General features: G+C 40.3%; 1 protein-coding gene across 2 annotated transcripts; it reads left to right on the top strand.

Annotated features, from left to right (window-relative positions):
• The first annotated feature begins 1343 nt into the window (after window positions 1-1343).
• On the top strand, window positions 1344-27797 carry Dopecr (G-protein coupled receptor DopEcR). Of its 2 annotated transcripts, XR_013079629.1 has the most exons (6): window positions 1344-1860; window positions 12918-13315; window positions 13971-14190; window positions 15077-15506; window positions 17153-17545; window positions 17592-27797. XR_013079629.1 is itself a non-coding variant. In XM_076764541.1 (5 exons), exons 2-5 carry the CDS (start codon window positions 13204-13206, stop codon window positions 17330-17332), a joined length of 942 nt encoding a protein of 313 aa, XP_076620656.1. In that variant the 5' UTR covers window positions 1344-1860; window positions 12918-13203; the 3' UTR covers window positions 17333-27797. The 2 variants fall into 2 exon arrangements, 1 of the variants encoding a protein (XP_076620656.1); XM_076764541.1 differs by having other exon boundaries at window positions 17153-27797.

The following is a 27797-nucleotide window of genomic DNA, read 5'->3' as shown; positions in this document are numbered from 1 at the left end:
ATCAATTTTTAACAAATCGTATATTACGTTATAGCTATAAAATTCACAGCCTCTAGACGATACCGCTAGATGGTTGAGCGCTTAATTCTGTTTCCCGCAGGTTTCATTAAGCAAATGACTCCATATAGGAGCCAATTGCGGCAAGCACAAATTGCGTCTAAAGCAACGGTTACAAGCCTCACTGTGGAGTCTACCAGCAACCTTGGACGAAACGCCCTTTCATTAGGAAACCATCTACTTTCATAAAACTTTCAAACACTCTTCAAACCACCGGTGTACCAGATTTCAATTATTATTAGTGTTGTCTGCTGTGGTTAACATTTTCCTGCCCAAAAAACTAGTACCAGTATCTTCAAACGTACTATTATACACAAATTATTACGTAAATCTAATGTCTTATTAGAGGTCGAAACAATCACGAAACTGTCTAAATAGAACATCCTTTCTCAACGAGGAACAAATTTCGATAAAAGAAGATAAATAGGAAATCTTAAATGTAAACATATCGGTTGATATGAAATTTATAAAAAATGAAATGAAAGCTTTGCTTAACAGGAACGTCAAAGAAGTTCATTGATACCAAACGAGTTCACAATCTGCTCAATTTTTTAATTCCAAATAATTCGCCAAACATGTACTATTTAATTTTGTTTAAATTTGTTCGTACGAGGAATGGCCACGAAAAAGAATAGATTTGTTTTATGAATATCTCGTAAATGTAAAAATGTGGTGATTTTAATATATAAGACTCGATGACGAGTAAGTAGCCTCATATCTTGTGAAACTTGACATCAAGAACTTGTGTCAGACTCGTCATTGTACGGCAAGGGGTTAAGTTTAAAGTGTCCGAATCAGTGAATCTGACCACACGCCTGTAACCATCCCTGACATCCTTACGAATAAAAAGTTCGAAAAGGGTTAACGAAACAGGGACGTATCCCTATTAGTTGGGATAAGGAAGGTTGCACGGTACCTCGCGGCGTAACAGCCCCTCCGCTCCGTGTTCCGTCCCCCTGAAAGTCAAAAACGAGGAACGAGTGACGCAGCTGCGGCATCCGAGCCCTCCAATTGAAAGCGTCGAAAGCGGGTCCCGCGGAGCCGTCGTGACACCCAAACAGCCCCGTTGACCGACATCCCCCCGAAGCACGTGACGGCCGTTCCGTCGCGTAGAGAGCGAGATTCGCGATGGGTAGCCCAGCTGACGCTCGAGAATTTCCCTAAAATCGACTGGTGGCATCGTCGACGTCGGGTGGGCAAGGAGGAAGAGCGTTCGTGCAGGGCGCCGTAGCGTCGCGCCGGCAGGCTTCGAGCCAATGCGCTGTGAAAATGCCCGGGTGGGAAAGGGTGGATCGGGGGAGGCGCGCAAGCGTCGTCGCGGTATCGACGCCTCGGCTCCCGGGCCGAGAGAAAGAAGCGGACTCAGACGGTAGTAGTAAAGCCCAGCTCGGGTCGGCCGAGCGCAAATGCGCTCTCTACGTGCTGACAGCCGCGTCTCGTACGAGCTGACCGAGCGTCTCGTTCGCGTCACGAGCGCGTCACCGTGAAACCGTCGGGGACCGTTGCAGCGGGAGATGTGCCCGTCGTGAGACCGCCCCCGGTAACGGAAGGACCGTCTATCCACACGCTCTCTTTCTCTCTCTCTTTCTCTCATCCTTCGTTTTGTTATTGTGTGCGTGCGTGCCTGTGCGTGAGAACCTCTCTGTTCCACGCTGCTTCCGTCCCCGTCTCTCTGTCTCCCTCTGTCGCGAGCCGACCAGACCGTGGGGGGTTAAAAGTGGCGCGAGCAGACCCAGACCGGAGACTGGCGGCGTTCGGGGCGCTGGTGGAGCTGGTGCACGAGATCAGGATGAAATCGAGGAGGTACGTGCACCGTCGGACACGCGTTTTTACCACGAATAAACGTCAAAGATGGCAGCGTCTGACGTTGTCGCGAGGGATGCTGCGTGGACCTTCATTCATTAGATTCACCGTCGACGACGCGCCCGTGCAGCCAAGCCACGAGGAGGCCTTGCGCCTCGTCGAAGGTTCCGACGCGCGCGACATGCCACGGCAGGGTTGGTGGCATCGAACGGCGGGAACCGTCTGTAGTCCTCGTTCGCGTTTAACAGAGCTTTTATTCGATCGAGAAAATGATCCTTCTGTATCGTCTCTGATCACGCGTGAATGGATATCTCCGAGATGGACAATGCTCTCCTTTGACGACGGTTCTTTTCCCTCGCTGTTGCTCTTTCATCAACGTCTCTCTCCCCCGTTTGCTCCGAACCCTTTCATCCCCCTTTTACAGTGTGGCCCGCGTTCGGCTTCCTTTGATATATGCGCTCGCACACGTACAGAGGCGCGCGCGCGCTTGCACACGTTCGCACACCGTCGTTCGAAAATTGATGTCACGAGGCGAGGAGAGCGGAAAATACACAGATACACGTACACCGACGCCGGATGTACATTGACTCGGGCCTATCTGTGTGCTCCCGTCAGCTTATCACGACATGCGCATCATTGGGCAAATATTCGGTTAACTAAACAAGAGAGGCCGCCCGATATGTGTGCACGTCACCGTGTGCCGCGGTTATACGCGGTGTGACACGACGCTGGTTACACGGAGGCCAGCCTCAGGATGCAACCGGAGGTTCGTTCGCGGACCGCGGATCGGGTTCTGGGCTCCTCCTCTTGCTTCGACGATCATTCGAGTGCTCCGTCGGGAAAAAACACTCGCCCGCGATGCATTCGCTCCCTCGTTTCTTCTCTATTCCCCCCTCCCCCTACCCGTTCCTTTTTGCTCGCCTTTTATTCCCTCCTTTTGTTGCCCGTTCAATGCTGATCGTCGTCGAGCTATTAGCGAGGTTCGCGTTATTTAAAGCGGTTGCACGTTCGATTCGAAATTAACGCGTTAAACGTCATCCGAGGTTTCCTATTCTCGCGGGAACAAACACTTTTCAATGGTCAATTCTCAACATCAATTTGAAACGGGGAAGGAAATGTTTTGAAACTAGAAAAAAGTTAGAATTAATAAAGACATATAAATAGATGGGAGATTGTAAGATCGATTTGAGAGAAACCTAGATTGCGGCGAGTAATTTTTTGTTTAACCCCTAAGTGGACTCTCAATCTCAACTGAATTATTTTACCAAATTGGTAAATGGAAATCAACTTTCCCGTAGAGCATTTCAAAAATAATGAACTAATGGAGGACCACATAAATTTTCGAATAATTTCATTGACATATATTAAACAATTATTAGTTTAAACTTGCGGAGGGCCGCAGCAGCTCCAATAATCCACTTAAGGGTTAAATGCAAAACTTCTTCCCGAAAGGTTTCGATAAAGTGAAGAAGACCATTATACAGGGTGTTCGGCCACCTCTGGGAAAAATTTTAATGGGGGATTTTAGAGGCGAGAATAAGACGAAAATCAAGAATACCAATTTGTTGATGAAGGCTTTGTTAAACAGTTATCTAAAGTTCCGACCGTACTGAATTTTTTTCTCGAAAATACGCAAGATTTCGAGGGTATGTCTATTCACCAAAAATGATTGTAATTGACCCCTGCAATCGAAAATAATTTTTCCAAAACGATTTGAAATTTTTTTTTCCGTCGAAAAATTTCACATCTTCTCGAATTTTTTTCTAGAAAGTAGGTAGGATTTCGGGGGTATGTCTATTCACCAAAAATGATTGTAATTGACCCCTCCAACCGAAAATAATTTTTTCAGAATTAATTAAAAATTTTTTTTTTCGCCGAGAAATTTAGGCACCTACCCCCTGTCGATTTTTCTTAAAATTTCCTTTTCCATTTTTAGTAATTTTGTTTGACACCCTACAGAAAAGTTGTCTAATACTTTTTTGTAGGTACCCATGAGCTCTACTTCAGAAAAAAGTTTCATTGAAATATATTCACAATTGTAGGAGTTATGGCTGCTTGAAAATTGGACCATTTTTACGGGGTTTTTCTCATTTTGCGGGGTCAAGGACCAACTTTTTGAATATTTTTGCGATTTGTACATATTCTCCGTCAAAATACGCGTAATTTGCTTCTTTAAACATTAAAATCGTCCAATCCGTTCAGAAGTTATGACGTTTTAAAGATTCGCATGAAAATTCGGGCAGACATTTCTGGCCAGAAATTGTATTTTCGGTAAGAAATTTTTTTCTCGAAACTGAGTACGATTTCGGGGGTATGTCTATTCACCAAAAATGATTGTCATTGATCCCTGCAACCGAAAATAATTTTTCCAGAACGATTTGAAATTTTTGAATTTAATTGTTAATAACTCTGACAACGCGGGCAACATCTCGGTGAAAAGAAAATTAAAATTATTTTTCGTTTAGTACAAATTCATAACAAATGCATCCTCTGTATTTTACATGAAATTTTGTGAAATACATAATGAACTTATATATTACAAATTTGTATAAATATAGAAAATGAAGCTTCTTGGTACGGTGATTACCTCATACTCAATCTTATTTAAAAAATTGATGAATTATCTTATTATTCTTTATTATGGTAAAATGCAAGAGAGGAACTTTCCTGTAATAAAGAAATAATAAACATGTTGGACTGGCTGTAAAATGTAATAAATCGAACCGCGCGCGGCTTGCAGGCCGCGTGTTTTACATGCTTAATACGGAAGCACGGATAAAACCTCATAACTTCAGCATTTATTTACATTTTCGAATAATTCTTTTTTTATATCAAATCTTAACCAAAGTTTTACACGTAAAAAAATATTAAGACACGACTAACATATAAACGAAGTTGCAATGAAATCCATTATAATTAAGACCACAGATCGGAAGAAAACTCTATCGTTTCACGAATCTTCATTTTCACCGTTTTCATCGTGGATATATGACCCGAACAACGTATCGCAGAAAGCACTCGAAACAGTTTATTTTTCGCTATTCATTTTCCGTTTTTCATTCGACGTCGAGATTGAAATTGAAACGATCAAATTGCCCCGTTGCATAACAAAGGGACGACTCGATTGTCGAATAACAACGTGCAGTTTTAATCCGATGCGCATTTCTACGTTCCTCGTTTCCTCGTTGTTTTCGTTTCCCGTTTAGCTCGTTTTGCTGGTTGAAAAAATGTTCGGCGCTCGTCGCATGGCAGTTCGACGGTTAATTATGCGCTTCAGACGCATTCACGGGAACGAAGAATATCGATAAGCGGAGCGGAACTTTTCTCATTAATTGAAGCACAGTGCAAAACCGGCGTGACGGAGGGGCGCAATCACTTTTACTATATAGGGCAAAATTCAGAAAGCGGGACACTGGCTGAGCCGTAATGTGATTTAAAGGTTTAATAAAGTCGGCCGCGTGGATTAATTCGCTCTTGAACGACGCGCGCGAAAATGATTTGTAGCTTAATGAAAATCCGCTGGGAAAATTGATTACATCGGATAAACGCGAATTTAGACGAATTTCTTGCGTAGCTCGCCGTTTCTCGTTGTCGAACTGCAAGGCAAACATTTTCTCTGAGATATCGAATAGTAAAAGATAGTGGGCTTTGCTGACCAAGAGGTAATATCGAGAAAATTGTCTAGTTAGGGTGAGTCTTATATCGCCATATTTCAGACGGAAAATGTTTCGAACGAAAGTTCACTGCTGTCTGAGCCACGAATTATTTCTTGACGAAATCTGGAGTTAATTCGTGGTTTTTAAGCACCACCATTTTTCTTTTTACATTCTTAACTGGGATAGAAAAAAGTAGTTTTTAATTATCAAATTAATATCAGCTCAAGTTACGTGGATTATGATTTTCCTGCAAAAATGTAACGATTCAGTGAACTGATGAACACCCAAAGCTTCGCTGTTTGGGGTTGTTTTATTTCTTGTATAATTTGAATCGCTTTGGCACTTTGCCGATGTTTACTGGCATTTTAAACGCGTTACGCATGATTAAATTATATTGAAGATGAGTATTACCCTTCACAGAAAAGAAGCATGGACGCGAATGAACAGATTGGATGCTTCCAGAAAATAACGATCGAAAACAGCGAGGTTGTCTCCGCTGCTGGTGGAAACAGCAAAATAGCGTTTCTTGATTAGACTGGCTGCCCCAGACGCTCAGGGATGGGGTGTAATGTTATTCGAGTAATAAATAAGTAATAAAAACAACGTACGAATTAATCTTTTAAAATCTGCATCCGGATGCAAAATGTTAAGTGACGAATAAAAAATTATGCAATCAATTTACGATTCGTGTTGTACAAATAAAAACATTTTGAGTGTATAATTCGAATAAAATTCTGTCCATTTTTGATACCGAGGTGGAAAATGTTCTGTTCTTTTTTCGACTGTTAATTTCACGCTAGGAAAGTAGGAAGTTTTCAGACAACTTGAGCGAGCAACGAACAACAAAATTGTTTCTTCGTAAATGGTACCGCTTTCTGTTTGGTCGATACACTTGCCCCTGAATGAATGTATCGCTAATGGCACATGTAATTTTCCCGGCTTCTTGTAATCTGGTCGATCGGTTTTCCGACACTACACGACTTACATAACACGGAGTAACTGCTCAGAGTGCGATTGGTCGAATTACAGTTCCACATAAATTTGAAACTAGATCAATTATTTTAACTATAGCGTGTCATTATCTTCACTGTTACGTACGATAACTACAATTTAATTTAATATTAGTTAGACAATATAGATTGCACAGAACACGGTAACATGCAAAGGTTACGTACTTAAAAAAAGTTTGTTTAAAACTTGCTCAGAACAAATACGTTACGATTGATTTTCTATTTTTAAGATTCTTTATGACAAACTTCAATAGATTTACGTATTTTTCCTCGTTTCGTTTCCTATGTTAAACAACTGTTCCATTTCCTTTGCAAAAATTGTTTAATCGCAGTAACGTTAAACTTCGATCTTAGAAACTTTTAATTAAATAATCTATATATAATATAAAGAGTAACAATGTAAAGTATCTTCTGTAAAAAAGAATCTTTCGCCTTAATGAGTTTCTCGTTGACGTTTGCTTCGTCTCCTTTTTGTGCCTTTTTAAATGAGATTCTCGTTAGGCTTGAATACCGTCTGAAAGAGCAAGTACAGAAAATACTTTGTACTCCTGTCTTTTCTTTTACTTTTATGTAGCGCCCGAGTGCCCAGTGCAACGTAACAATCTTTTCAAATCGATGCTCTTTTAGAAAATAATGCCAGTCGCTGCAAAGATGTATACAATCCAAATAAATATTTCAGAATTAGAATATCGATGGTCGTGGATGTATCCAAAATAACAAAAAATAAAAATTTATGGGACAATTTAATATTTTTCTTTTATTATTAATGGTCTATTTAAGGTTGAATTCAGCAGGAAAAGAAACAATAGAAAAAATTCACATATGTAAAGTTTAACTTTCTCAGTGTTAAATGTTTCTAGATTTGGACCATTTTGAGTAACAACGATTACGATAAATAGAATGGGTATACTTTCAAATTATTCACCGATTATTCGAACAATACACAATTACTATTGTTACTTGTTAATAAATATCAACGTTCAACATTTTCAAAGCGTAGAACAGACGAGCATGGAAATTGTAATATAACGTAAGAGAAAAAAGCTCTTGACGATGGAAAAAAAATGGGTCGAAATGACAGAATAAATTTTCCTTTTTACGCGGGGATTCGTTTTCCGGACAATTGACTTTAAAAAGCCGTCGAGTACGCGTGCACTTGACTAAGGCATGATTTAAAGGATCCTGTTATAGACCTGAAAAAGATCTCGTCTTTCCTTTTTTTTTTAGTTTATGAACACCGCCTCTTGAAAATGCTATTCCTATTTTCCCGTGCAAAGTTATACCCTGTAGGATGAAAAAAACATTACCGATTTTTCTATGCCGGGTCCCAGATTCGATTAAAGTTTTTTCTTAATTGAACTTTCAAACAGTCATATTCCAGATCACTCTTCTAAAGAATTAAATTACCCTCACGTGTTGTTCAAATCAATTTCATTATCTTGGGAGGCAATATTAATATTTTCTATTTATTCTGTAACTAGGAAAAATTGTGTACTTTCATGAAAAATTTAATTTTAATATATCCGTTGCGTTTTCTGTGATTAAAAAAAAGGATCTGATTCGAAATCATTCCGTCGCTACCCTCCGCGTTTCAGGAATAATAAAAGATCCAAGGACCCATTATGATCGCGTTACGTCGAAGCCCGGCGGTAAGACTGTCACAAAGCAACAGAGGAAACTGCAGAAGAGATCAGATTCTAACGTAATTTCTAAATCTCAACGTTACGTGGCTGGGGCTTCATTAAGCCTCGCATTTTTATGTAACAGACTTGACCGTCGCATGGCGTCGCGTGTCGATCCCGACCAAGATCTGCTTAACGAGGCACTCATGGATACTATATAGGGGCGAGTCGTGAAAATCCTACCACTTGGGATATTTTATCCGATGTTGCCTATTTGATACTAATTTGCGCGCAAATTAATATAGAGAGAACGTCGAGTGCTTTCGAGAAACAATTCTTACATCTCGATTTCCTAATTTATCTGAGAAAACATACGAATAGAATATTGAAACATAAATTAATATAATCGCGAACATTTCAAAACAGAATAGACAATATTAGTCTTAAAAGTATATTAATGAACGTAACAATAAAATTTCTTTACACGAGGCTTCGTTTTCGAGGAACTTGAAATTGGAAGTAGAAACAGCGAGTAATGGGCAGACGCGCTAGACAAATCATATTCAATCGCACGCCTAACAATGATTAAAGATTAAAGAGCTATTGTTCTATTTAGATGCGTGATAGCGAACAGTTTAAACATAAATTCATAAATTGTACTGGTAAGATTTAAGAAACCTTGGTACGATTCAGACATCGTGATAACTTTTAGAAAAATATCGCATCGATCTCTCTAATAAATGTATGCGTAAAACAAACGTAAAATATTCGACAATTAACCTACTTTTACAAAAATAAAAACAGGCTTTTATTAGCACCACAAGTACGATAAAAAATTATATTAATCATACCTGCTTTTCTAAATAAATTTAAAGTGCTCTCAATGTGAAATACCATGTATTAATTTTTTCTACATAATTTTTATTACTTGTTACATATATTCACCAACAGATCGTGTTGATATTTAGGTATCAGAAAAAACTATCAACACTGCAAGTTATTTAACAGTATTAAATCAACGTGCCTAGAATTAAACTATAAATGCACGATTTATTTAGGCCAATCGATACGCAAAACATTTTTTACCCAGATCAAATGCATATAGTGCTTCGAACATAGTGGTGAACTACCGAGTTTTAGCACGAGCCATAACTGTTTAATATGCGCGTGCTTAAACACAATCACTGTACAGCCAATCTTATGAAAGTGTCCCTACGGCCTACTCAATGTTCCCACATAATTTACAAGTGTACGAATTTATCCAAAAGTAAACAGACACCAATGTAAATGTCTTAATAATTTTAGCACTCATTTACAATTTCATACAACACTATATTTAAGTCTGTTTAATTCTGTTATCATTCTTATTACAAGAAATTATCCCCATTTGCGACTGATAAAATTTGTAACATACCATTGGGAACAAATTAGGTTAACAATATAAGTGATTCGAAAGTACAATACGACTGTCTCTTTCTCATCCGTGTAAGCACGTTCCAGAATAAGAGTTTTCGAACGAAAACGGGCCTTTTAGGGTGGACGATAAAGCGTGACTAAGCGTACACGACGTTAGCCACGAGAACAAGAACGATTTACACGTTTAGGGTTGATTCTAGATCACCCCAGGTACTCGCTGAAAGCCAATCCGATAGAAAGCGCGATAACCCGGACACAGTCCGAGCTGTAATCTATCCGAATACATATCAACTTTCGTCGGAGGTACAACCGAGGTTTACGAGACACGAGCTACCCGCTTTACGAGACTCGTAAACGTTACGGAACATTATGTAACACGGGACCGTTAGTTCTACTACGATTTGATTGACTATGTCGTGGGATCGTTTCGTGTCCTGTAAGGTGGTGCTCGAGAACGATTGACTCGTCGAGAGGCGGGTCTTTCACGCAGACAGTTTTCCGTGTGCACGCGCGGTTAATACGAAACCAGATTTAACGATTGTCGCTTAAGCACCGCTGAGAGTGGGTTTTAATAACGTTTACCTTGGGTTTGAGAATCACAGATACGATTGAATGATCTCTGATGCACCGTGCGCGTCTTCTCTTTCGTTGACTCCCACGCGATTATAAAATATCGAATTCAACGACCTACAATAAGGCGATCCAGAGTTGAATTCTAGGGTGAACGTATAACGAAACTTCTTGGAATAATAGACATAACGTGTTTCTCGTAAGCTCCACGTATTTTTGGATTGAGTTTATACAAATTGGAACAATTATAAATCGTACACAATAACACTGTTTATAAAAATCTATTAATATCGAATGTACGAGGATGGAAGATAATCGAAATTAACTTCTTTAAACTCTTATTTCAAAATGTTTTGAAACAATTATAAAATGTGTGGGGAAACAGCTCGACCCTCGTAACACGTTTGCAAGGTTTAACGTGTTATAAGAGAATTGAGGCTAAACGTGTTACGAGTGACGAACTCTCACGCCACTTAACATATCTCATAATTGCATTAACAAGTTTTAATTGTGATCTACCGACGTAATTTTCTTCCAACTATAGATACTAAAATATATTCAACGTTTTAGATAAGTATATATTTCCTGAATATCGCTTAAAAAAAAATGCACAATAATTGGAGCTAAAAAGAGATGAAACCACATCTGCAAAGGATCAAATTAGAATAAATATTAATATTCTCCTTCGGTCAGTTTCGTTGCTTCGTTTGCTCGGTCAGCGTTCTCGGACGAAAATTCGCCTACGAGCTTATCGCGGATAAAATACAGGAGTTCCACTTTAATTTGGCGAGCACGATGATACACGACCAACGCGATGCTACATAATATAGCCCTCCATTCAGGATCGACTCAGCTGAATTATGAATGGCGGTCGATAGCTAGATGGAGGACGCGTGTACTGACCATGCAAGTTTCGACTGGCCGAGAGTAGAGCTACGTGGCTCTTGTAAAAATGTTTATAAAAAGGGAAAGACTATGGTCAACAGGGTCGCGGTCGTTTTCATCGACGTTGAACGACACGATGCACACACCCTTCGCGTTATCGTAACAATCTACCCTCCAGGATTCAATTCTCACGCTCCTGAAATACGACGATCCTGTCTGACGAGTGTCGTGCGTGAAAGATGGTCGCGAGTGAAACTTCTCGTCGTAAATGCCGTGTCAAGCAAAATACAAGGGGATGAATAATGTCTGCGTTTATATCGATTCGAATCGAAACAGTCGTTTAAAAGATGCCTTACCGAATAAATAAAGGAAATACTATTGAACGCGAACCATTCAGGTTTCGTACATATATTTATTCGTGTTTTGTTTAACTAACCCACTATAACTAGCGACAATTATGGTGTATTTATTTGTATCAATGAAATTAAAACTATAGCAAATTCTCAAAAATCCAGTCGACTAAATTTTTTACAATTTTTATTAGAAATTACGAATGGCCATTTTGACCATTTCGATAGTTCCAGTGTTGGACACAACTTTTCAAACGTCTAGTATTTAATTTTGCCTAAAGTTTACGTATGCAATAGGTACGTAAGCTATTTTTACGAGTTCGACTTCCGGAGCGCGCTGTTTAAATTCCAGTCCGCTGTACGCGCGATTTCACACACAAATTATAAACACACATCGGTGAACGCTGGTACACGTTGTACTGCTAGCAGTTGCACTGCTTCGAATGCATTTTCGTAAATTTTAACACATTTCTGGTCTGGTTTTAACGATCCTTCACGTGCCAAAAGCGTACGTTTTAATGTACTGTTTATAATAATGTGCAAATATATTTTCGTCTCTCTATTTCTGCAATTCTTTTACTGAGGATTCGCGTACACAACCTTTTCCATTTTTGTCATTTGATTAAATGAAAACAGTAATTCTACGATCTCATAAGTGTGTGATCTATTATTGTGTTAAAATGTACGTGCTCTTTCTTCTTTCTTAACTATCATGTACCACATGAATACTCTGTAGTATCATTATATCTTTGATAATTTTACTACTTTTTTAAACATTAAGGAAGTGCAATAATCTTAGAATTGATTTTTTTGATCCTTTGGACCAGAATATTCCTGGAATATAATGGTTTAAATAATGAACAGATTGATGTCTCGCAATGGTTCTTGAGAGCTCATATTTTTAGAGTTAATGTCGTATCTGAACATACGATAGTATGTAATGTATACTGTTTCTGCTTGTTACTATTGAAGGAGGATCCCTTTGATCGCAGAATTATTGATGGATCGTTAGAATATGGATGAAAGATTATCGGAGACTAGAGAGAACTTTTATCGCCATCGATTAATCTCATCGGCAATTCTCTTTTCTTACTGAGTGTCTCCATTATAGGATTTTTTAATTCGCAAGCTTAATTGCATAGTTATAATCATGTTCGAACTATAGTTTTTAGTTAAAAACGCGATATTATTTTACATTCATTTTAAAATAACACTCTACAACGCGACATTCTGATTATCTCTTTTAATCGAGTATGTGGGAGTGGAAGGTTCCATCTTCAAAATGACCAGAAAGATTATTGTAAGACTTCTCTTCGCGAAGTTACTATAGATGTACAAATCAATGAATTTTTTCCGTTCGTTGTTCACCACTTTCATTTCTTCCGTCACTGACCATTTTCATTTTCCTCCTCATCGACGACTTTCATTCTTAGCATCGGCTATTTCGCGATCATCATCCTCGCAGTGGTCGTTCCCGGCCAAGATCACCGCTTCGTGATACGTTCATAAACTAAACGAGACATCGTTGGTTCTGCTCTCTGCTTACAGCAATATAGCTGTATCGATCCTCCATCAAGATCCTCAAAGTTACGACCTCGTTATCGAAGGTACGTCCGCATAGGATCTTGGGAAAGTTTGTCGTTGGCGGCGGAGGATTGACAGCCTCCGGCAGGACAGGTACCGAGGAAGGCAATAAGTCCAGGAGGCGAAGGCGGATCAGGTGCAAGCTACCAAAGAGGGCCTAGCACCTGGCTGTTAGAAGGTCTTGAAGGGGGGGTGACGGGCAACAGCACCTAAGGGCGGGTGGGGGGATGCAGCTCGAAAGGGTGGCGGCATGGAGGAGCCCTCGCTGGAGGCTCTCATGCAGGCGGGCCTCATCTTCGTGGTCGGTGTCGCCATCATCCTCTCGAATCTCCTCATCATCGCCACCTACCTTAATTTCCGTGGTAAGTACCGCCTAGTAACGCCAATCTTTTCCTCCTACTAACCGTAGAAAGTAGTTAACTTCGAGATCGAATCAAAAGTAGCTCTACGCGTTACAACTAAACTGCGGATGCTTGCGTAAATGCATATTATCGAAGAATGAAAATAGAGAAACGAAACCCAAATAGAAGTTTACTATCTGCCTAGATTACGTAAAAACGTGTTACTTTGCATACTTAGATTTGAAAACGTATTATTATACGTTATATATAATTTGGGGTAAATTGTAAAACATCCTTTCACCCTGCTTGGTACGTGTCCTTTACGTACAGTTTGCTTTCTTGTTTTTATTTGGAGAATAAATATATATATTAGGAAAATTTACGACCGAATTAGTGGGGACTGTAGTAGTAAATTGTCTCGATTTAAAACAGTGTTTTTTAAAATAGAGGTTGCTTCAGGAAGTTTGCCAATTATTGGAATATATTTTACTTGTATCTCTGTATCTTTTTTTTTAAAATGGCTTCTGAAAAGTTTGGAAACCATTGATTTAGAGCGTTTCGATAACCCCGTGGCTATAGAACGGTGCAAAACTAAGACGTGAAACGCAACGTTCGTTTATGCAGGCGTTCCAAACAGCAATTTGCGATAAATACAAATTACTATCGCACCGTGCAGGTCCCTCCGAGGTGATAAACTATTACTTGCTGTCTCTCGCATCGGCGGACCTTCTTTGCGGTCTGTTGGTGGTTCCGCTCTCGGTGTATCCGGCGCTGGTACGAAGATGGGTCTATGGGGACATCGTGTGTCGTCTCGTTGGTTATTTGGAGGTTACTCTCTGGGCGGTATCCGTCTACACCTTCATGTGGATCTCAGTGGATCGTTACTTGGCCATCAGGTATGTCCGTGTCCGATTAGAATTTTTTTTCAGTGTCACGTGACTTCGTTCCGCCCTGTTACGAGTCTATAAATCCGCGTGCAAGGCTCAAAATTTATTTAATACTAGCTATTATCCACGATTAGCCTGCGTTCGAGTCATTTAAATACAAAAATACGCTCCATCTTGTAAGAATTTTTCAGAATACGTTCGAAATTTCTTCTTTAATCTGCATTTTGAGATGCAACGATTCGGTAGATTTCGAGTTAGCCCAGAATAAACTGACAAATAAAGATTATAAAAATGTGTAGTTTGAATTAGATATCCTATGAACAGTAGAAATAAAAAATCTCATAATTCCACGTTTGATAATCAATATATAGAACACCTACTGGTAGTTTTATTTTAAATTAAGTCTCCAGAATTTCACTTCTAAAGATCCCCCTGTACGATACGTATAATATATCTAGAGCACAAAATTTACATAAAATAACAGAAAATATAAATATAAATCACCTCTCCTGAAAAAAATTTTTAGTACCTCTACTTTTGCCGTTAATCTTTATAACAACCTAACGCTCACATCGATCATGTATCGAGGTAATAATATCCCCATAGCAATGACGCGTATAGATCTAAACGAGAATGAGAGGTTAGTGGTTTTCGAGATTATAGACATCCAGACATCTATATACGACCTGCCCATAAAATTACTTTGTTCATTTGGCGTAACATCGACATCTTATGGCACAGTATACGTGTATTATGACTCTCTAACGATTCAGAGTACTTACCAGAGAATCGATGCGAAACGTTCAATCTTGCGTTGCGCTTTTACGAACCGCTTAATCTTTCGAGCGAAAGAAGCTGATTCTCCGTTGAGTAATCGAATGATTCCGGCCCGCAGAAAACCATTGCGATACGAGACCGTGCAAACGAAGACCCGTTGCCAATGCTGGATGGTCTTCACGTGGATCAGCGTGGCGATGATGTGTTGCCCGCCGCTGCTCGGTTTCCAAAAGCCCATTTTCGACCGGGAAGCGTTCATCTGTATGCTGGACTGGGGAAATATGGCCGCGTACACCATCACCCTGTCGATCCTCGTTCTAGGCCCGTCGGTTATCACCATCGTCTACACTTACTGCTACATCTTCACGATGATGAGACGGCTAAGGTCCGGCGTACTGATCCACGACAAGGAGTACGCCACTGCGCTCTCGGAAAACTTGAGCAATCCGAGTCACATCATGTCTTTTGTCCTGGTGATGACTTTCTGGGTCTCCTGGGCACCGTACGCGGGTCTCCGGATATACGCTGTCGTTAACGGACCGCCTCAGGTAAACCGAACGACAGTTTACTACTAAACGAGCACTTAGGAAACTTTGTAGAGCTTCGTTGGAAACGTAGAATTAGAAAACACTTTCACTGAACACGTCATTCACGTATGGGTAATTCACCACTATGGAACTGGAAAAATTAATTCCCAAGTTGAGACCTCGAGGAAAATAAATTTGGTTAGGATCTGTGAATTTTATGGGTAACTGGATTCACCACTATGGGATCAGAAAAATTAATTCTCAAGTTACGATGTTGAGGGAAATAAATTTGGATAGGAGGATTCGCGAATTTTAGCGGCGTTGCAAAACTAAGTACGAGAACGCGTTGAAGAATCGTTCAAAAATTAATAGTTTCCGCGACTGAAATTATTCGTTTGAGATTGTAATACGCTGATGTCTACACGATAGCTTCTGACGAGACACTGTTATGCCTCGAGAATTACCTGGGTATTCTCGTATCGAGGACGTAGTTGTTTGTTTTGAGGTTCTTGCCTCGGACTCCTGTTGTGCCGTGTCCCTCAGGTGTCTTATCAACAAAGCGGGACAACCTGGGAAAGTAGGAGAGAAAAAGAGAGACGGAAAGAAAAGAAAGATTTTTCGTTTCGTCGTAGGCCGGTCGGAGAACTTGTACATAAATAATATATTAAATATTAAATAATTCCTCGTAGAAATAACTTCAAATCGTAGGTAAATTAGAGGATAGTACAGGTAACCTGTGCTTTGTGTTGTCTAAGAAAGCTTCCAAATACATGTACTACGAGCTCTAGCAGAACAGGTAGCACGCTATAGTATAGTTCGGGCTGTCCAACATAAGCCCCGGAGCTTAAGGAGCTTTCCCTACTCTGTCTCTGTGGCCATAGTACAGGTATTCGTGGCCTCAAGTCAGCGGCGAGCGAAGATTGCTTTCAACTCTGATTGGCTAATTCGCTTTTGTACTCGAAAATCCCGTCCACCTACCAATTTAGCCTCCCATTGTTTCGTTCAAACTAAACAACGAACGTAATTTATCCACAAATCGAAACATCGGGCTCATCGAGTTCAGGTTTCAGTTCATTTATTCGGAGCAATTCATTAGACTTTCAAAACCACGTGCATCCACTGAGAAAATTTCTTACGCTTGGGTCCTCGTTAGAAATTCTCTTAACGATTTACACACTCGACGAAATTGCATCATTGCTTGCATTAGATCGGAATTTTTATAAAGTAAAATCTTTATTCTTCGGACATTTTGGTTGGTACTGAAGTTAAAATATAAAATACATTCCTGGTTTTTACTGTTACACTATAGTTTTACTACTGTAGAAGCATTTCTAAACCGTAGACTCGAGTTAATTTCAATGTTATTTTCAATATTTATTCATTTTACGAGTAAAAATCCATAGAATTGATATTGGGACTAGCAATTTATAATTTGTGAACCTGATTTTTGAGTGAGGAAACTTTACTGTCAAACAAATGTTCGTTTAAATATATAAGCAAATCACACGAAAGTTGAATTGAAGAAAAGTCTGGGTGTTTTCCGTGAGACCAAACGGTACAGTATAACCGGAAGTAGATGAAGTAGAGTAGTAATAATGGAACTAATTATCCTGCGTAGATTTCGTGTGGCACGTAGAGGATTCACTTGTCGTTTTTTGACGCTTCAGGTACCGTTTCTGCACTTTGCGGTGGTGTGGCTGGGGGTGACGAACAGTTTCTGGAAAGCGGTGGTCCTCGGAACCCTGAGCCCCCAGTTTCGGTTGGCGGCTCGCGTCCTCTGTCTGACGTTGTGCTGCCGGCACAGACGACTTCCGCCGGAGCTGCTCGGCCTCGACGACGACGATTAAAAGCCAAACGCCTACGTGAACAAGAGGGAGACGCTTTTCTTTGCGCGCGAGCGTTCTACACGCGCCTCATTCCTAGAGCATCGCTTTTTATCGCGGTTCGAGGTCGTTCTTGCATCCGCCGCCGTTCACTCGGAGTCTTCTTCGAGGGCTGAGACTGAGATTCTTTGTTCCGAAAAAGCGCCACGATCGTTCGACGACCATTCAAAAACCGTCGTCGCGTCGACGAAACGCGACGATCGATCGTCGCGTTTAGAACGAGAGGTAATATTTTCGAAGCGAAAAACGATCCAAACGATTGCTCATCGCGGAACTATCCGGCTCGGAAGATTTCTTCTATTCGCAGCTTACGGCAGCAGCATACTTTAGACGCTTCGAACGTTTCCGCCATTTACGCGCCGAGTTGTCTAGTTTCGATGACATTTTTCGAGCCTCGAGGTACGCGCGTTCCTAGTCGATCGAGTACAATAAACCGCATCTCCCTATCAACGAGATTATCGAACACGCTGCTGATAATAAAATCGAGACTTGAAAGACTAAATTTTAACGATCGCTCTTGAATTCTATTTAGACGAGTTCGTACACCGATTTTGTCGAGCCTCGTCGCGCGTACTCGTCTACTACCTGTCGCATGAAACAACCGAAACGGAGGAGAACACGAAACTAAATAAAAAAAAAAAAGAAAAAAAAAATGGTACACAGATGAGTCCTGCCCGGTGATAAAGGCACGTTGCTCGCTTCTTTAAGTATTCGAAATCACGTAAACGTATATGTGTAAGAGCATTCCCTTTTCTATACGATTTCAAGTTAAATATAGTCGATTATATATACACACGCGCGCGCGCATACACACGTCTACAGTCTATTATTAAAGAGTATTATTAACAGAAGAAAAAAAAACGAGAAGAAACACCGATTGATCGGCTTAGCGAACGGACGAAAGAAAGAATCGAAGCTCAGCCTGGGCGCGTCGCGCGTTACTAGTTTCTGGCGCGGATAAACCGTCGACGGAGCTTTCGAAGAACGACTTCGGGTACGCTGACGCGCTTCAGCGTCGTCTACGATCTTGCTTTTCGCGCGACGACGCCTTCTCTTCTTCTTTCCATTTTTTGCTTTTGTCTCTTCTTCGTCGAACCGACGGGGACGCACGCGATCTCTCTCGTGCGAGCGTTCGCGAAACTAACCGTTGCCTATCTACGTCGTAAGATCACGCTCAATAAGTGTTGTAACGAGTCGCGAGTACGGAGGACGAGCAGTTTACTTTAATCGCTGGTCGCTCGATTGGAACGGGTGTGGGAGGGGTTTCGTTACGGCGAGCCGAGTCGATCGTGTGAAAACGGGGAAGCTGATGACACAACCGAAAAACAACGGGAAAATAAAACAAGCAAAAATAAAAAAAAAAAAAAATTAAAAAAAATGAGAACACTAGGTCAATTAACGGAGATGCCTCTACGAATGCGACGCCGCGTCGATCCGCGCGCCCGTAGAACGCCGATGAAAATTCGTCGAAGAGGATCCGATCGCGGGGTCTCACGCTTTTTTTAACGCGCTTCCTCCTCCACTCGACGACGCGATCGGTCCCCGTTCCTCTCTTTTTCTCTCTATTTCTCTCTTTCTCTTTTTTCTATTGCCGAACGTTTAAAGGAAACGCGTGAAACCGGAAGTTGCAACGGCGTATCGACCCTCTATAACCACCACTACGAGGTCACGCAACCACCTATTCGTTAACCCTTGGACGACCACGCGATTTTATTCACAAAAAGAACGAGCTGAGAATCTTTTCTCGTTTATTAGTTGGATCACCGTTTGAGGATGTAATAGTACAAACACTTCGGAGTAAGAATAGTTATTATAACATAACGATTCGTAACAATGAAAATATAATTCGTAATTTAGCTTTGTGTTTTTAATTTATTAAAGTGAGTGAATTCTGGATATAGGATTATTAATGAATTAACGATCGTCTGAGGGTTAAGTCTAAGTTCGTGCTCTCGCAGCTCTGCACCGTAAAGTAGTAGTTACCAAAGAACCTGTTTATAAAAATTATTAGTTAGAATAACTCGCGTCATATTGGATGATTGTAATCTACGTCTGACTGTGCTTATTCGATGCGTATGTAACTAGTGATGTTATCTTCTTCGCCCTTTAAACAAGAAGTGAAATTGTTATACAGAAATGTTACGCGCAAGAAGATGCAGCTTTTCGTACGTTATACGATTTTTGTCGCGCTTTTATTAGTATTTTTGTATAATACAGCTACGTGACTTTCGTGTCGCATTGATTAAATATCGAGTACCGCGAACCCACTGAAAGATGTACGAGACAACAAAAGAAGACTGTGTAGAAAAGAGTGCGAGAACATTCCTAAAATAAAATCTTTACTAAAGTAAATTCAAGGTTTAATAGAAATTTATTTACTAATTCGACTACTGCTTGAAATTTATATACAGCTGACGATTCAACCTCCGATATATGTATATTCAAATTATACGTTTAGAACAATTGCTGCCCCCTCTATGTAAGTTTGAATTTTTTGTTTCGTAACGTACTAAAGATATAAATTGTTTGAATTTTCAAACAAGCATCGAGCAATTGTACACGCAAGTTCTATTTAACTCCTAAACACACAGTTTTCATACGAGTGAAAATTAAAGTTTACAATGTCTTAAGAATTTGAGAATATACGAGTACACATATGTACGTGTCAGTGTTGTACTCCATTGTGACTCGAGAGTCGCAAATCCTTCTTACAACGAAATATTTATGAAAAGAAATTTATCTTTATATTCCCCGATCGATGGATAGAAACGTTTTGGGTTATAGAGGGTTGATACACGAATACGCGTGTCGTAATTACTTTTCCTTGTTTCGCGTGTATTTAAGATCGAGCGTATTTCAACGCACATAAAATCAGAAATATTTTTAATGTACAATTCTTCTCTCGATTTTGTATATTTCAAATCATGGTTTATTTATGAAAGATCAATTGGATACGAAAAAATCCAGAGTACGTAATTTTTAAAAGAGAAAATTTTACGTTTGGTGTATAAAATGCTTATCGAAACGAGCTAGATCTTAAATACGCGTGAAGCAAGAAGCGCTATGGCTTGGCCACGTTCTTCGCGATGATTTTCACGGTTGCACGTGACACGTGTGCACGTGTACATTAATACACGTACGCGATCATAGGCTCTAATCGTTACCCTCGGTCGAGATCGATTTCGAAGTCCGAGCGGGAGCGTCGCTTCTGAGAATGATTTATTGATCGAGCAGCGAAATGTGGGTCAAACGTAAAATTTAATGAGCACAGGTGTTTCGATTGAGCGGGATTGCATTTCGCTTTGAGCGTTGATGAAACTTTAACGATGGTTTTTCATAGTATTTCGGTCCCATTGTCGTTCGCGGAACGGACGCGATATGAAAACCGATCCGCGGTACCGCGAAACCGCACAAAAGGACCAGGCTACGTGGAAAGAAGTTTCTCGTTACAGGGTAGTCCGCTAAAGAATTCTGTTAAAGGTCAACTAGCGGCGGTGTCGTTCCGTGAATTCCACTCGACCGCGGTTCCTTCATACTGAAAATCTAATTTAAAACTCGCCCCGGTTTCACATTCGAACGGGAATCAAGGAACGCAACGCGATACAAGGAGGCGAAAACTTCGCGAAAACGATTTTCCATGGGCGGAGAGAAAGCGGTGCTATAAATAAAACCGAGCAGTTCATTTATACCCCGGCATTCTATAGCGAATTAAGCGTTCCTGGAGCGCAGTTGAGAGCGCCGTGCAACTACGACTCTCGTACAAGGCGTTTCATAAAACGTGGCCGTATCTTTGATAAATTAATAAATTTATGTTTCATACGTTAATTCATTATTTTGCTCTGTTTTTTACTTAAACGATCTAGTCTAGTTTGAAGTTCTAACAGAAATGATTGTTTTCTTAAAGGTTCGCGTCTTAAAATCATTACTCGGTTATTTCTTATATTTTTCTTTGATTATGTTCGCCAAAAGATGATCGATGAATTGATCGATGTCAACTCTGCTCAAATTTTTATTGCACGTAAGTCAAAGTCTGTTGGATCAGTTAATTTTGAACAAATTAATTTATTGAAGATCGTAGTCCTAGAGTTAATATCCTGGTAAGTTGTCTCACTTTGTGAAACACCCTGTATGACGTGTCTCGAGTCGCCCTATTTTAATAGTGGCACTTACACACCTCGTATAACGTTTACATAGTGCTAATATTTGTACTACTAGGTGCAAACACGTGCAATATTACGCAAATGCATCGAGGAAGATTATAAAAATCAAGTTAAAGAAACGTCTCAATTATTACTCAACGATATACAAAGAAATACTTCTATACAAATAACAGTTTTTCTCATGAAATTTACAGGTGATATTCGAAGACAAATGTTCCAGAAAACATGGGTGTGCAATTTTTTTATTTTTTTAATACAGTGACACGTTGAGTCCACGAACATTTTGATTGAATTCAAATTGCTTTTCCAGTGTGTCTATATCGATAATAATTTCAAGATAAACCATAAATCTCGAGATATCGTCGATTTGCACAGCGAGTCTGTCTCGAAATTTGGAATCTTCTCAGAAGCAGATGCATCGACGACTAAATTTTAAAACTTCCGAGGGATTCTATCCTCGATTTACACGACGCGTGTCTTAACAGTGACAAAATATATTCCCTCGCGATCTTTTGCTTTCGTCGGCGTTCTTGACTTACGAGATTACGGGGAGAACATTCGCCATTAACATCAAAACATTCCCCTGCCGGGTTCTTACTCTCGGACTTGGTATCGGTGGTCTGAATTTTACGACCAGCGAGATTTTCTCACGTATTTAAGACATGGCGATGTCTACAGAAAGGGAGCTCGTTCGAATCGATGCATCATACAAGCGAACTGTGATTTTTATGTATCACAAAATTATTGAAAACGAAAATATCGGAGAAGAGAAAAACGAACCTGTTCGTTTGCAAATGAAAGCGAAAGAAACGTAAAATAAGAGAATCTCGTACGTCAAAAACCCGCAGAAAAGCTGACACTTTGACTCTCGACGCGTCGTAAATAACAAACATTTATGGTAGATTCATTCTTTTTTCTTGTAGTTGTGCTTATATGGTGGATATATTTAATGTTACTTGCTTTTCATCTACTTCGATTAAATACTTTTTTCTGTCGTATAATTACGTAAACATTTATGATTAATTTTAAGTAAACTATTTTCATTGACGTTGCTCTCTGAGTGATAATTGTCTGTGACACATAGGTATCTAAGAACTTGACAGTCGAATATGTTCTCGTAATCACATCCATAATAATGCAATAAACGATTATGCAGGGTGAGATACTATGACTGAACATCTTAAATAACTCCTTTGTTCTTGATAGTACGAAAAGAAATTCTTCAGACGAAATTCGAATGCCACGAAACGACAAATAAAAGAAAACGTTACAAATAAAAGAGAAAAACGATCTTGAAACAGTTCGAGGCGTGAGAAAACGTATTTTAACGTCAAAAGTGAAAGACTTATTTAAGATAATTGTAATAATTTAATTAATTTCGATAATATTTTAGCTGATAATCTGTTCTTTCTACTACTATTTTTCTGGTTTAATCGCTTAACGTTCACGGTTTTCTTGAACCGATAGTTAAAAATATTTTACCTAGCTTATTTATGGTTCTGTATCGGTTATACTTTCAAATATCCGGCTTAGCTCGTGATAGCTAAAAAATGCAACTCGCGTGCGTTCGAGTATGCTCGAGTTAGAGCGTTAAGCGGTTAATAAATCGGATTATAGCGCGATAATTTAATACCGTAAGCACAGCTACTATACGAAACAAACAGCTCGACTAACCGCTTACTGTAAACTGCTGTACGGTAAAATTGACAACTTATCGTTAGAAAAATCAACAAGGAGAGAAAGAGAGTGAGAGAAAGCGAGAGAGAGAGAAGCATGTAAAAAATTGCTCCCGGCTACACTCTAAAGTGATGCTATCGCAAGCATGCAGGCGAATCCTGAGATTTCTGGATGGTGAACGTTAACCCTTTAAAAAGAAATCCATACGCAAATCGGTGTCTAGAAAGTCTCAGCTTCTACTCTATTTTTTACTCTAGACTTCGTGTTTTACTAATCTGTAAGGCTCTTCTAATAAATAAATCGTAAGAGGGCGCTCCGGTTCGGGGTTACAAATACCATTAGATGCGCGACGGTAATTTATCGTGTCATTTTGATATAACAAGATAATTAAAGGGTTAAGGTGCCCGGAGGTGCTCTGAAAACGCAGATACTAAGACGCGAAACGTCGAACGTTCCCTCGATATTTGTTTCCAGACACGCTCGACCACACGATCGAGAGAAAGACAGTTAGGGATAACGAGGAAACGTGTCGACGGTGTTCTCTGGTGTTACGATGTCTTAACTATAGAACTGAATCAAAGAAAACTTTCGACTATGTTATAATTGAAACGTTAGCTTTGTAAATAGCACCCCGGCTAAAAAAACACGAACGAGAAAACGAGCGACGCGACCTGCACTTTTACGTGGAGCCGGTCGTTCGAGGGGGCGAATCTTAACGAGTGTTGTGATGTGTACCATGTTAATTGTTTACCACGGAAGAACACTTATGTCACGCGAGTTATTTGCCAGTTCGACGAGTCACGGTATCGATATTTGCCGTCCGACGATCGTTCGCCAATGAATCGTTTGCCCTGGGAAGTGCTATTATCACTCCGTGAAATCAAAATTAATATTAATTCCCACCGGAATCGCAACAACGAAGGCTTTCGTTCCGCCAAAACGACTCGCGCGCGAAACTTTTTAATGAACCCGATGAAAATCTAAGCAATAAGGAGCATGATAACGCGTCGACGCGGATAATCGATTCGTCGAGGGTCGAAAAAGCGAACGATCCAGGGACGCGACGGGGAGGTACCGTCGCCCGTCGTATTTGTTAATAATTCCAATAAAATTGATAAGAAGAAGAAACAACTACCTTTTTCCAAACGTCTCTCGCGGTTTTCTTCGTCCTTTTCGCGACGTGTTTCGAGGTTTTTAGCCGGGGTTATGCGCGGTGCATCAAAAACCAAAAAAAAAATCAGCAAACGCTATGATTTCACTCCGAACGTCTCTTCGTTGTGTACGTGTACATATTAGATCGCGCGTGACGCGGTTCTTTCGTCCAGATCCGTCGTTGCAAGCTTTAAAACTTCTACAATGCAATCTCCCGGGTGCACACTGATTGGGTATCGCTTCGAATCGGAAGTTAATCCTCGCGTACGCCCCATCGCCGACAAAGCGATCCGTTTCCGTTACCGTCGAATCGCGAGACTGCATCCATCTTCGAACTATCGACAACGCGTGGTCGAGCAAAACGAATTTCATGAACCACGGAAGCTTTCAGGTTTCTCCTTTCGACGTCGCGAAACTTTTGATTGGAACCGTCGAAAAACGAAACGGTCGTTTCGACGTTCGTTCGCTAATACGTATAACGGAGTACTTGTTTGGACAGTTATTGGATGATCAATGAGTCGAAGTATTCGAAGTATTTATTCATGAATATTACATTGATCGATGGAGGGTTTACCGAGCAATGGTGTTTGAATTATTTAGTTTCTAACAGCGTTTCTCAAACTGGGATCTCCAAACTCTCGGGAGGACAAGGAAGCATATTGTATACAGGGTGTTCCGCTACCCCTGGGAAAAATTTTAATGGGAGATTCTAGAAAATCAAGAATATCAATTGGTTGATTGAGGCTTCGTTAAAAAGTTATTAAAAAATTAAATTCCAACATTTCAAATCGTTCTGAAAAAATTATTTTTGGTTGCGAGGGTTAATTACAATCATTTTTGATAAATAGACATACCTTCGAAATCCTACGTACTTTCGAGAAAAAAATTCTTTACTGAAAATATACTGTGTAACCGGAAATGTTTCTACAACTTTTTAACGAAGCCTCAATCAGCAAATTGCTATTCTTGATTTTCATCTTATTTTGACCTCTAGAATCTCGCATTAAAATTTTTCCCAGAGGTGGCCGAACACTCTGTGTAGTGGAACAGGAATAAATATTTCTTTTAATATTTTACTCGATGAATTATTCTAAGTCTAAAAATGTTCTTAAATGTCTCTATGACGAAAGTAATTTCGAGTTATAGTCGTTACTGTGCCAACTCTTCGCTCGTTTTCATAGAAAATGTCAAAAGATAATTTCCAACAAAATTTCGTAATTTCCAAATTAAAACGGATTCAAACGATGGAGCATTATGATACGAATAGTGAAATTAGTTGCTCTAAATCAGCCTGAAACGACAATAATGACAATACTAAAAATGACTATTACTCGACAGGATGAAATTCTTTACTCTTCTATAAAGTAATTACCAACGGAGATGTCACGAAAATGACCAAATGATTACTCCGTTACCCCCCAAAAAAAGCAAAAACAAAAGATTAATATAACTATGTGTACCGAATTCAGGATTACCTCACGCTATTCTGTACCGACACATTTTTTAACAGATCTTTTCGCAGATCCAAGACATTTATCGAGCGGAATACTATTATTCCTCGAATTTCGTTTAACTTGTCGTAATGCGCCCACGTCTCTGTGCACCCGCGAAACCGCCAAACCGAGCAGTATTAAATTCCTCAGCGATAACGAGATTCTAAATACTTTAAAGTCGCTCAAGGGGAAAGAAGGAAAGGGAACGTAGCGGCGAGAGGGGGTTTGAGGGGGGGGGGGGGGCGAAAAGTGTTTGGAAACTCGGTGAAGAAGTAAAGGAGGGTAATGGTGCCTGCGTTGCAAAGAAACGGCCGAGGCGTTGCTGCTTTCTTTTTTTTTCTGCAGATGCAACGCAAAGGGATGAAACCCGAGGGTTTTGGGGGGATGGGTGGGTGGTAGTAGAACGTACGGAGCTGGTCCCTGGCAGTTTTCCGGGCGGCCTCCATTATTAACGGTTAATTACATTTTTGTACCTAGCTGCTAGTTTTGTACTAGTTTTGTAACGTACCTCACCACCGGACGTGCTGTTATTGCATATTTTAAGTGGTTGTTAAAATGGAAGGTTGATCGATCACTCGCGGGTGCTCGCTGTCATGCTGTGGTTGTACGATCGATGATCGTCGCGACGCTAGACCGTTGCCTTGTGTGGTAAACACGACCGGAACGCCGTGAATATTTCATTTTTATTCGAAGGTTTCGACAAGGAGTCGGTCGTCGGTTATGGAGTACGATATTTTATTTTCAAAGCCATCGAAACAGGTTTCCGTGCCAAAACATATGATAAAAGCGGTCGATTCCAACGATCCGTCAAAACCGTTTCCCTTTCGAGTGGGTTTTCATAACGTGTCCGAGACGTACACGCGCGCGATTCATTAATCATCGAAGAAATAAGGATTCGGTTTCAAAATGAAATAGCAAGGATCGTTGCGATCGTGATTACCACGCTCGGCGGGTCGTTCGCAAAATAACGTTTCGAGGTTCCACCTGAAAGATCGAGGGTGCTTAAAAGAGCCATTTCAGCGATGAAAATAAAAGGTAAATTATTATACGGAGCGTCCTGTTCTGGTGGGTCCACGCGAATATCGTTGAAATTATTAGCGGCGTTGAATCTGTTTCGTACGAAAGTCGAAGTGCCTCGCGGAGAACCGTATCGAAGAAACAGAAACAGCGATTCGAATAAAACTCCTCTTTGTCCGAAATATTTCTTGGCATCGCTAATAATTCTCAACGACGTTGTCGCGGGTCGATCGAAACGGAACACCCTGTACACTCGCTATTACAATAATCGGTTCACACCGAGACGAAAGAAATGATTCTCGCTAGTTTTCAAATTTCACAAATATGCTTGCTAAACTCGAGCGCGTTACGAGCGACGTCGTTTGATCGCTGAAATGTTCGATCGCGCGTAAGCAATCAAAAAAAAAAAAAAATAAATAAAATGATACAAAAAAGGAAAAAAACAAATATGAGTTAATTCGTAAGGCGGATTGTATAGGATGCGAGCATGCGTCGCAAGCGAGACGTTACCTGTTATATTTTACACGGTGCAATCGGAGATTATCGCAATCGACGCGGCGTATCGTTCACGCTTGTCGTTGTAATGGAAGCATGGAATTCGACAACGATGCGCGTACTGTATGTAAATAGCGCGAGGAATCCGCGCGCGTTGTAAATAATGCGGAACCGCGTGCTTTCATCCTGAAATTGTTGCAAAAAAAAAAAAAAAAAAAAAACTGTAAATCGAGGCGATTGGGGAAACTCGAGTCATGGTGGACTACGGAGCAATTCTGGTTGTCCGAGCGCAATGACGGGTGTACTAGATACGTCGTGATATGACTTTTGACGATAACGGTACAATATTAACAATTATTGTCCTAGAACATAGAATAGTAAGATGATATTCCAATAATAAACTGCGAGATCGTAGATATCGCAAATTTCACTCGA

Source organism: Colletes latitarsis, chromosome 1, assembly GCF_051014445.1.
Source record: "Colletes latitarsis isolate SP2378_abdomen chromosome 1, iyColLati1, whole genome shotgun sequence".
Lineage (NCBI taxonomy): Eukaryota > Metazoa > Arthropoda > Insecta > Hymenoptera > Colletidae > Colletes > Colletes latitarsis.
This window is presented reverse-complemented; position numbering and strand designations above follow the sequence as displayed.